The sequence below is a fragment of the Zeus faber genome (assembly GCF_960531495.2).
Source record: "Zeus faber genome assembly, chromosome: 2".
Classification (NCBI taxonomy): domain Eukaryota; kingdom Metazoa; phylum Chordata; class Actinopteri; order Zeiformes; family Zeidae; genus Zeus; species Zeus faber.
Genome location: NC_137189.1, coordinates 40,346,257 through 40,358,466, shown reverse-complemented (window position 1 = coordinate 40,358,466; position 12,210 = coordinate 40,346,257). Strand labels below are relative to the sequence as shown.

At 47.1% G+C, this 12,210-nt stretch overlaps 1 protein-coding gene across 1 annotated transcript in view; it reads right to left on the bottom strand.

The window, feature by feature from the left end:
• Positions 1-1,232: 1,232 nt before the first annotated feature.
• adamts5 (ADAM metallopeptidase with thrombospondin type 1 motif, 5 (aggrecanase-2)) overlaps positions 1,233-12,210 on the bottom strand; it is a 19,832-nt gene continuing 8,854 nt past the window's right edge. Inside the window, exons 2-8 of the mRNA XM_080022061.1 lie at positions 10,187-10,319; positions 9,387-9,554; positions 8,437-8,720; positions 6,155-6,338; positions 5,828-6,003; positions 4,720-4,895; positions 1,233-4,195 (exon numbers count right to left, since the gene is read on the bottom strand). Of these exons, the coding sequence (XP_079878187.1) occupies positions 3,523-4,195; positions 4,720-4,895; positions 5,828-6,003; positions 6,155-6,338; positions 8,437-8,720; positions 9,387-9,554; positions 10,187-10,319 (1,794 nt within the window). The 3' untranslated portion in view covers positions 1,233-3,522. The remainder of the gene's footprint in view (positions 4,196-4,719; positions 4,896-5,827; positions 6,004-6,154; positions 6,339-8,436; positions 8,721-9,386; positions 9,555-10,186; positions 10,320-12,210) is intronic.

The window sequence follows — 12,210 nt, the reverse complement described above, 5'->3', positions numbered from 1 at the left end:
ACGTTTCTGGACTTGAACAGCTTTATCATTGCAACGGTCGCCAGGCGGCACCACAGCATCGCATCTGACGTACGCGTGAAACCAGAGGCCTGGAGGGCCCCGGCCGGAGGGGGGCAGGAGTGTCCCGATAATTCAACTGGGACCGAGACTTGACACGGTGAAACTGGTCTTCGGGCGCCGGCTCATATTTTTTTGGTGTGTAGTGTGATTTATCGCCTTCCCGCAGCCTGTAGCTCCGATGGCTACTCAGGCATGCTTGCAGTTCATTGGCTGATGTATGAGACCATAAAGTGGTAATCAGAGAGATTATTTAGTTTTAAAAAAGCCTCCATATGTTATCGTACATTTCAAGAAACGGCCGTTCAATGTATTTGTGCTCCACAGTGGGGTTTTTTTTGGTGGCGGGGTCCGGGTTTCCGTCAACAATGCGCTGATCGATCACTCGCAAGAAGTGAAAGCTGGTCGTGAGGAATTTGATGAAGCGTGATGCTGGTGTTTATGTCATATCGGCCACATCTGCACATCACAAATGGACCACGGTTATTTAAATCTGACGTCAGACTTAAGGAGCTTTCCTCAACCCGGGACTTCTGACAAAACAACACATTACATACCACACACGGATCCCCGTGAACTGTAAGTGTGACTTCCAGTGTGCGCGCAACACAAAATCTCAGAAGGCAAATAGCAAATCCCCTCAAAATTGAATATGAAATCAATGTTCTATGTTCTATTTTGGCATGTTGCATGTATGATACATGAACAAGGGTTTTGGCTATTAAATGCTTTGGCATTGTGCTGGAAAATTCAGGAGGTGATGGGGGAGTTATAACGTGCATGCTATCGGTGTAATTGCTGTATAGAGCAATTGATATCACCCAAGGGGATTTGATATGATGATATGATGTGATGATGTGATTGTTTATGACACTTCAGCCTGCTTCCCACGAATACGACCAACAACAAGAACAAAGCGGATCCGACTGTCGGATACGATTACACATTCGATGTGAGGCAAACTTCCAGGGAAGGAGGCCATGTCTTCATTGTTTCGGTGCTGAGGGCCGATAGCTTTCTGGCTGGTGGTTAGGATAGACCTTTACAAAATCAAACACCTCAATTTAGATAATTTGACAATATGTTGGGAGCAACTATTGGTGCTTTTCATCGTTTTCGGGACAAAATGAACGACACAGAAGCAGAGATATTTAAATATATAGATTTTTATGTACATATATTCATGTGAATGACTATAAAAAAACAGACAAACAAACAACACTATTTTCTTACAACGGAATGATCTGCACAGTCATATTCCTAAGTTAAATAGTAATTTGATACACAATTACTATAATAAATAAATGCATCGTGTGATTTCTTTTATTTAAATTTTCAAATTCAAACATATCAGTTGTACAAACAATAAATTACAAGTTCAGTGCTGTGTTACTGTCAGTCAAAGCAAGTAGGAGAGTGTGTGTGTGTGTGTGTGGTGTGTTTGTGTGTGTTTATGATGTTGGGGGATTTCTGGTGTTTGCGAAGGAAGGAAATCGAGAAGGACAGACAGAAAGAGAAGACTTACGTGTTCAAACACAAGCTTTACTCTCTCTCCACTACCTATATTGCATGTTTACGTGTGTACATTCGGTGTCGAAATGTTTACACAGCGTGTGGGGTGTTTGTGTGCGTGCCTGAATAAATACGTTGAAATACTTGGACGTCCATGCGCGATGTAATAATTGGATAAAATGTATTTGTTGTTGTAAATTGCATTGGGCCTATGTGAGGGGGGATCAATTAACGAAAGTATTTTATGTAAACATTTGCAGACACGGGTCAGACATACTCTGCAGGTGTTTTTCCATTTCATTTTCATTGAGACTGAACACGCTTGCTCCAGCGGTACCGGTCCACGCTGACTGTACTGACTGAAATAAACATGGAGATCTTGCATTTGAGTTGACTGTGTGATGAGAAGAGAACAACAGAAAAAAAAAAAAAAGTAAAGACAGGTAGGTGGAGGAGAAGGAACGCAAAACAAAGAGAGACAGGAAAGAGGGGCTCAGAAAGAGAAACAAAAGTGAATTACCAACGGAACGTGTTCTTATTGCCCCTTTGCTGTCATTGGGATGACGCAGGGCACACTCACAGTTACATTAGAGGTTTCATTTTCCAAAGAGTATGACAGACAGAAACTCAGACAGGCAGCCAGACATACACACAGACAGGCAGCCAGACATACACACAGACAGGCAGGCAGATGGATGGTGACATAGATAGCCACAGAGAACGGGAAAGGAAATAATGATTTTCACATACTTAGTGAAGGGTTTACCTAATAGAGGAGGCAGAAGATAAAAAAAAAATAATATATTGTTACACATGAAAATGGGAAATATGTGTGATTAACATATAAGGTGTAGGTGCATGAATACATGCATGCAAGTTGACACACGCATGTAAACTCCCACATATGCACATGCAGACAAACACATGCACCCCAACCCTATACCCAACAATGCAAACTCACATGTATAACCCCGAGACTCAGGCACGACACACACACACACACACACACACACACACACACACACACACACACACACACACACACACACACACACACACACACACACACACACACACTATGTCAAGCATTTCCGAAGTCCATGTTCATGTCATTTAGGCCATCGTTAACTTCCATCAAGATTAAAGAGTGCCATTGTTTTATTGCCCCTTTTCAATCTTATAGTTGTAAGGTTTGTCTCCTCCCTCCTTTCCCCGCGCCCCACGCTTCTATTGCTGCCGCCATGGGAGCTACATTTTTGTTCATTCTTTGCCTCGCCCCGAGCCTCTAGTCCCGACAGCAGGTCAGACCAACTAAACACGATGGGGCATACAGAGTGGAAGCAGGGATGTGATTGGCCAACATCAAGGAAGCGATAAAAAAAACTGCTTCCCACTGGTTCGGGTTCTTGTCAAGGACACACACAAGATTAAGGAAAAACAGAGTGTCACATGGGCACCCGGCAACACATGATAACAACACACACGGAGTAGCATAAAAGAACAGCATCACACGACATGCCATTACAGAGGAAATACACACTAAGCCTCCAGAGAAGGAAGCGGACCGGACAGACAAACAGTTTTCCACATGTAATAGACATGCAACTCAAGTCCTCGGCGATACCAGGGACCGGAAATTGTCTGAGCTGTTTTGCCAATTATATGGCAAAATATCAAGTGTTCTTCCGGCATTTGGGTCAAGGCAGGAACAGGTCTGCTACACGGGAACAGGTCTGCAACATTTTCAAGCCAATATGTCTCCTGTTTGTGAGCTTGGTCCAGCCCCTTCTTGCCCAGATTCACGACCCTCTTCAAGGCTCCACAAACTGAAATGTATTGTCCTATTCAAGGTCCCACATTCAGGAAACTTATGACCCTTTGCAGTGCAAAGAGTAACAGATTCTGACTTCCTCTCGCAATGCCTATAATGTGCGGCTCCCTGGGCCTGCTGCCTCAGCATTTCTTCACCAGACAGTGTTTGAAGGCGGAGGGGCGGGCGCTCAGAGCGCAGCCCTTGGACAGCTTGCCCAGCTGGTCCTTGCACTGCACCGTGCGGCTCTGCCAGCCTGTGTCACACGTCCTGGAGCAGCCCATCCAGGAACCCGTCACCCACTGAGGGCCCGGGGCCGGGGTGGAGGGACCTGGGACTGTGGTCGGGTGGCGGACCATGGCAGAGGTGGATGTAGTGGTGGTGGATGTAGTGGCGGTGGTTCTGATTGTGGTTGAGACAGTTGTGCTGCTGAACGACAGAGCAGACTTTGGGTTTGGGGACAGCTGCTGGGTGTTCCTTTGCGTCTGCATGAAGAAACTATAGCGAATATCTAGGGGTTGCTTAGCGTCTGTGGCCAGGATCTGGACCACCAAGGCCTCTCTGAGAGCCCCGGGGCCCATACTGTGGAGCCATTCGTCCCTCTGGCTCCAGCCACTGTAGTTGAGCACGGACCCATTGAGTGGGATGATGGTCTCGGAGGTGGAGATCATGAACTTTCCGTTCAGGAGGTACTCGCCGCTTGGGCGGCGGAGAGCAAGGTAGGCGGTGTAGCGTGTCTGGTCCTTGGCCTTGTGCTGGCGGACCTTGATGTGCGTGGAGCCCACAGGGATCTTCACCACATCAGTGTAGCCCTTACTGTACGTCAGGAGAGAAAGGGAAAGAAAATGGTTAGGAGGCAGCGAAGAGAGAGTTGATGCTGTCAATGCAATATACTCAGGTTTTTCACATTTTAAAGAGGTCTTTCCTCAAAATCACTTTTTTCCACAAAATCTATTTTATAATTTATGGTGGTTCATCATCAACCTTTAGCAATATTATCAAACTAAATTACTAAAACATGAGAACATGATCTTCTTCGAAATATCAAGGGTAATAGTAGCAGTTTCCATTGTTTCAGCAAATATCACCAATAACTGGAACTGGTCTGAGAATGCAGCAGGATGACTGAGCATGAATCCTTAAAATTCATGATGCTCAAATCCTGATTGGTTGGATTCCTTAGACCCCGCCCCCACAGCTCAGTCAACTATTCAAACGCGAGTAACGACAGGTTGTGCTGTCGGGTTGTTTCGAGAGTCAACGTGACTTCAACGGACATGGGGCGTGTTCTGCGATCCAGTCACAACACATTTACACGGTGCATGTGTCTTCTTCCTCACCTCTTTTTGGTGAAGTTGCCCACTACGCGTATGCAGCCCGTACTGTCGCCTCCGCAAATTCCGCACTTGTCGAACTGGAGCTTGGAGCCGATGATGCCGTCGCAGCCGGTTCGCACGCATTTCCCCTTCACGCACACCGAGCTGCTGTAGGGACGACACTCGGTCCCGTCCACAACCTGCGTGGGCCACAAGAGTTCATCAGCATTATTCCCGTTGTTTGCTTAAAGAGCGACATCATTTCAGGCCACAGTGGTCAATACCACATCTCTAGAGCCCCAGCAAGTTAGTGCAGTTCTAAACAATGCATTAACTAAAGTCATGCTTTAAAGGCAAACACTGTAGTGCTGTAGGTCGATGTTGGGCCCTTCACCAGTGGTTCTCAACTGCTGGGTCCCGATCAAAAATGCCCACATCTACTTCTTCAAAAATCTCTCTATTGTTTTGGAGTAGACTGAACCTCTAATGCTGTGCTTTTATCTTGAAACACAAACTACACAAATAAAATAAAAGCACAGCATCGGAACTCTAAGCCTACTAACCCTAACCTTAAGTTATTGAACCCTAACCCTACTAATTTTGATTCCAGTACCTAACCCCAACCCTACCTACCTAACCTAGACATTGCTAGGTAGAAATTATGAATTGTTTCATCACAGAGTCTGTACTTTCCTCTCAACCCAACCTCGGGGTATTGAAATACGGCTGTACTGATACTGTGAGTAAATTATGCAATTTGATAAAATACAGCTCTAGCAGGTGAACCAGATTGAAAATTGGTTTTCCGTGAGTGCACTGGCAGATCAGACCTCCTCAACAGCCTAATTTGGCACATGGATCGTCTAGAACTGCACTGGCAACTAGGTGAGATAAGTGGTGATACAAATCTCCCTCCGTTGGCAACCAGTGCCCAGGGATTTGACTTGTTTTGCAATGATAACATACAAACTATAAATAACTCCTTGTGTATATCTATGGGTAAACTAAATATAATTATACATAATTATGCATACAAGTACATAAGGGAACTTCTCTTGCAAATCATGTTACATGATTATGTCAATATTACTTAATAGAACTTTAAATTCTTAGGAATTCTTACAAAACTTACCCTTTGAGAAAACACAACGTAGTATCCTGTTCCCTTTGCCCTGCAGGTGAGCTTGCACACATCTTTAGGAAGGATCCCAGCAAACTTTGGCACCCACTCCACAAAGGTCTTCACGCCCTTAGGATCCGTCTGGGGACCATTGCGCAACTCACACTGCTCCTGACGGAAACTCTTGCCTAAAAGACAAATTCCGTTTCAGTTAGTCCAGATTAAAAGTGGGGTTGATTCTAAAATTAGGCCTAATCTGTGTCTGTGAAACCGCCCCGTGAGGTTTTATTGCCCCCGAACTAACGCCTGGCTTGTGCCTTTGCATTGGCCGGCACTTACTTGAGGCGGGGCAGGGTGTGACGTTGCAGGAGCGGTAGATGGCCCTTTTGCCGGTGCAGTAGCGGCCGTTGTTGCGCGGCGGCGGGTTGTTACACAGGCGCTGGGCGAACTGCACTCCGCCCCCGCAGGAGCGGGAGCATGTGCCCCAGGAACCCCAGGAACTCCAGCTACCGTGGCTGGACGCCTGGGAGAAGGGAGGCGCGGGACGAAAGAGCGGGGCAGAGAGAGAGAGGGAGAGAGAGAGAGAGGGAGAGAGAGCGGGAAAGGGTCGTTAACGGGGTACGCAAAATGAAAGACAGAGAGAGAGATCAGAGAGTGGAGGGGAAAAAAATGGCGCAGAGGGGACACAGGAGGAAGGGTGGGACGTCGCGGGGGACGATTAGGGCTTAAAAGACACGCTAGTTATCAGGTCGGCAGCCGGCCAAGACACGTGTTGTAAGGAAACCCCCCCCCCCCCCCCCCCCCTTTCGTTTTGGATGGACATTCCGAACGACAAAAAGTATCAAAGGGAGAAAGCAAGAGGGAGGAATTGAGGGAAGGAAGGAGAGGCATTGGGTGTGTCATATACAGTAAGATGACATGTGAAGAGACATTAAAGTCATGTTAAAAAAGCCCCCGCGCCTCTCCACACACACACACACACACACACGCACACACACACACACACACACACACACACACACGCACACACACACACACACACCTACTCCCCCGGGAAATCAGTCCACAACAAAATTCGGACGGACTTGTGATCAAGACGCACCGCCTTTCAACTTGATTAATAAAAGCTCAAGATTGTTTCAGTGCTCTCTTTGGTTATCCAGTAGAGCTCTGGAAAGGATGAAGTGCATTTATTTGAGGTCGTGGATACATATTTTTTTACTTACAGGGCTTTTTTGGAGGTGGGGGGGGCTTTACCAACACAATCCCAATCTCCCAATCATAGCCCTCGTGCACGCTAACAGTAAACAAGATCCCGTGGATGGGTAGTTCCAGTCTTATTTCCTCTTTCTGTTCCCATTCTGGTGATGGTCTTTAAAAAAGGTTATTTTGTGTTATTCCTAGCCGTCGTACGAGAGGTTGAGAAGGAAGAGAGTGGAGAGGATTGGCTGACTCTGCTCCTCCACTCCTCTGCCAACAATCTAGTCAGAGGCCCCCGAATGTCATGTGACAAATAAACACAAAGGAAACATTCTTTTTCAACTCCTCTTTGAGTCTCTCACTCTCACGCGCACACGGGCACACACACGCACGCACACACACAGACACACACACACACACACACACACACACACACACACACACACACACACACACACACACAAACACACAAACACACACACACACACACACAGTTGCGCACGTGCATTTGCGCTGTGTCGACTGCCTACCAAAACACAAGTTTGGTAATCAAACTCGGTTGAAATTAGTTCCGTTTAAATGAGGACGGGATGACAAGTAACAGAAATCTTTAGTGACACAAATAGCTCACGCTGCCCAGTGAAGTCGTACACGGATCCCCTGACGCGCTTTTTTTCCGCATCCTTAATTGTCTCTCTCGTTGTCCATCCCTCCCTCCCTGAGAACTTGGTCTGTTTCACTGCCCCACTCTCTGTCTTTCTCTCTCATTGACGAGCTGGTGAATTTCAGCCCTGGAATTGTTGTCTGTGAAGAATCACCTCGTGAGCCATAATAAGACACTGACCCAGAACTTTGAATTTCGATGAAAATAACCTCTAGCCACGTTTCCACCAGGACAGGGGAACACAATGAGGAACCATTAAGATCCAGGACCATCTGAAAGGGGAACCTTAGCAGTGCCTAAAAAAATGATTGGTTGCATTTCCACAGCATAGAGGAACCATGGAGTTCAGCAGAAGCTGATGCAAAATGCTTGATTGGTTCGAAATTAGGTAGCCAAGTTGAAAACTAAGAAGCCAAAGAGAAGGATTGAATGTTAAATCAGCTGTTTACTGATATTTAAAAATGGTGGTTGGTGTGGGCGACGATAATCACGTAGCTTGCGTTTGACCAATCCGCGTTGTTCAGTACTACCAACTCAGCCCCAATGGTTCCTGACCCCCCAAAAAGTACCACCTCAGTTGCGGGGACTTTTGTGGGACCAGGTACCATCCAAATGGGATCAAGTTGTTGCTCACGGTGAATAAAAGCATAAGTTCCAGACTTAGCTCCTAAGTTCATTAGAGGGAATCAAGTTCATGGTTCCTGTGATGGTTCCTGTAGTGGAAAAGCTTCTCCATCCATCCCTTCCGCCCTCTTACCGAGTAGTGCTTCTTGCGGGTCTTATCCACACACTTGCCCTGCAGGCAAATGCGCCCCTTGCCGCATGGAGTTCCCTCCACAGCGGGCAGCTTCTTGGTCAGACACACCATCTGGCCCTGGCGGATCACCGCGCACCACAGCCGTGCGCACACATCCATGCCGGGGCACACGGTGTACTCCGGGCCGAACGCTAAACGACACTGGCGGACGGCGTCGTAGCTCTGGCCCGGGAGCTCCTCCGGACCCAGCAGGGGCTGGCGTGGGGGGTCCAGGAGGCAGTCAGCTATGGTCGCAAAGAGAAATTAAGAGAAAATATTTTTTATTAAGATGTCTGCAGCAACACAATGTCTCAAGTTCCATAAACTTCCTATTTAGCGATATCTATTTTACTGGGTCATCTTTCCCGGATACAAAATAACCCGTTGGTTGCTTTAAATGTGAGAAAAGCACCGGACGTTGCCAAGCCTCAGTGCACACCTGATTGAAAACCATGAGTATATGGCAAGACTGCATAACTGCTTTTGAATATTGAAGCCAAGAAATGTCAAGTGCCTTGTGTTGGCTTTGGCTGTTTCTACAACTTTTAACCCCGCTCACACCCAATGCCAGTGAATGGAGGCAAGGCCAAGTTATTTGGTGATGTTCAAAGGGGATGTGGTCAGGCCTGGTGATGGGTTGATTGCCAATTCTCATTGACAGCCTCCAGTTGAGTGGGCGGTTGGCAAAGAGGTGTGTCTGCATACACTACAGGTCACCATGGAAACGCTGCCCCGCCTCCCATCTGCTGTCCATTTCATATACAGTTGATGGCATCTAGTGTTAATTCTAGAAGGGCAATGTTTGAGATAAAGCACTGGGAACAGTATCCCTAATGCCCATGTGTGAAATGGATCATCCCATCCTCCCCACCCACTGCCTGCTAGCTCTGGCTACCCCACAAGACTCTTACCGTTGCCGTCATCGAAAAAGTCGGTGATGGTGGCGGAGGTGCAGCGGCTCCAGGGCTTGGAGGCGTCGATGGAGGTCAGGACGGAAGACATGAGCCGTTTATCGGTGCTGGCCCCAAAGCGCTCCTCGCAGAACTTAGAGTCGTCGTGGGAAAGACCCAGCAGGTGGCCTGGGGGGAGGGTGGGGCAACGAGAGAGTGAGAGACTGGGTCGTCGCAAATACACACAATACACACAGGAAATCCCCACAGGAAATGTGTGTGTCTGCGAGGAATAATGAGTGAGAGGGAGGGAGAGAGGAGAACAAGAGGACTCGAGCTAGAGAAACATGACAAGAAGGAGAAGGAGTCAGAGAGACTGGAAGATGTTGGAGGTGTTAATGGCAACAAACAGAGAATAGAGAGAGCAAGAGACGAAGATAGACAATCAGAAAAACAATAGATAAGATAGATAGATAGATAAACAGACAGACAGACAGTAAGAGACAGATAGAGGGTTGAGTACCAAAACACCTCGGGTGAAGGAATGGCAATAGACCAAATCGATATGGTTGGAAACAGAAGTGTCAGGTAGAGAGAGAAATTAGAGGGGCAGATCTGGCGTGCGGGACGGGAGCCGTCATGGCATCATGCAGGTGGAATGAGAAAAGCAAACATGTTTGGAGCACTCACGGCTCAGCTGACTGACAGGAGAATGTTGCATTGAGTGAATCACAAAAAGACAAACAGAGAAGGCTGTGTGAGTTGGCCCATGCGGTGGAATGGGCGTGTTGGCCCGCGTGTTTGAGTGTGTCCTTGCCCACCGATCTCGTGAGCCACGGTGAAGGCAGCGTGAAGCCCGTCGTCCTCGATGACAGCGCAGCTCCTCTCTGGAGAGCAGATGGTTCCCACATCCGCCATGCCCAGGGTGTCGCAGGAGTGATGTCCGCAAAGATCCTGGACAGTATGAACACAATCGCGACGGTTAATGGACCAGCACCGCTTTCCTGGCTGATTCAAGTACTGAGCTAGGCCTAAACTTTAAAAGCTGATTTCGAACAGACTACTGATCAAATACAAATAGTATAGATCTGTTGTTCTCAACTGGTCCGGCCTCAGGATCCATATTTGTCCTCGTCCTGACCCAAGCGCAACTTAAATGACTTGTTTTGCCGTTGCTTTGCTTTGACACAGTGGACGTGTACGCTCAATGCCCACAGGAAATGATGTCAGTACACCATTATAATATTAGTATAATGTTAAAGGAAAGCTCTGGTATTTTGATCCAAACCTTCAGGCCAAGGGATTGTTATCAGAATATTTTAAATTGATCAAGTATTGAGAGAACAGCTTCCGCTGGCTGCCGCCCACGAGCTGCAATTGCGACCGCAGTCTTCGGTGACCGTGCCAATGATCGACAAATAAGGTTAAGGTTAAAAAAAACCCTTTAGGAATGGCACTTGGGGGGAACCGGGTATACTGTCTATATATTATATATATATATCCATATATTTAAATGGATATTAGGTGTGGTTGTGCTACACCACGTCAACACTTGACATTTTCCTCAGCCCCTTTCCGACTTGCACTGAACGCTGTAAATCTACTGGCAATGCTCCATAATGGTGTCATGTGGGAATGGAAGCCGGTCTTGATGTTCTGTAAAAGTCGTTCCATAAATCTTCTCTCGAAGTAGTATAATTTCCAGCAAATTGCCGGAACAGCTGTGAATGGAAGTATGTGGGCATTGAAGCAGTAACATTTCTGTAAAGAAGGGGTGGAGCCAAATCCAAATAAAGCACAAAAAACGGGTTTTCACCAATATTTATTTCATACAAATACTAATATATATATATATATTTGATTTCTGGAAGAAAGTAAAGGCCGGGCCGAACCGTGGAGCTCGGCTACAAAGACGTGAAAGTGAAACACGTCCAGTCTCTACGGAGACAGGTCTTCATATTCTTCAATTGTATTATTTTGCTCCTTAAAAATGCCACTCAGAACCTAGATGTATCTTTCACAGTTCAGGGATGCGGTGCGGGGGCATCTGGCACGAGTGCTTCGCTTGGCCGCCGCCTGCACCGCGGCACGGTGCTGGAGAGGGTGCGAGCGGACAGGGAGAGGGAGAACGGGTGGAGAACGTTCATTGTCCGGAGGCAGAGGCTGTAGGACAGGTTGAAAATGACCGACACTGACTCCATACGGAACCTTTCCGTAAAGGGGGCTATGCCGGAATGACTAAATACTGCCTTTCAGGATATTTATTATTCAGCAATCTTACGGGTTCCATGTGGAAAAGGGGCTTTAGTCAAAGAATCCCGTTTAGATACACTGTATGGTATAAAAGGATGGGATGTAAACACAACGGTTAAAATCAAATCTCCTTGAATCGAATGTCCTCTCACGGTACACTTGGGGAGACCCCCACACCTTTATATTTACATTTAAGCATTTCTTGTTTTCGGAAAAGTCCCCATTTCTGTCACAGTCGGGGATGTCAAGATCCGTCACAGGAATTCTGGGGAATGGTGCCCCGCGGGCGTCAGTCAGAGAGATATATACAACAACCTTCTTCCCTTCCAGCGGGGAGAGAAATGTAACACTGGATTTTTTAATAAAAAACGACTTCCAGCCGTCGTGTCTCATCTTGCTCTCTCTCGTTCCCCCTCGCATTCTTTAGCTTTCTTATACAGTTCCCAGGCTCCGTCTGCAAACTTTTTGCCCCCCACCCCTCTCTCTCTGTCGGTGATCAGAACCCAGTCTCTTTCCTCTCATAAAAAAAACAACCAGCTCCCCACGTGTCTTCATGGCGGAGTTTACAGACACCTGGTCTTTTCCGAGGCAG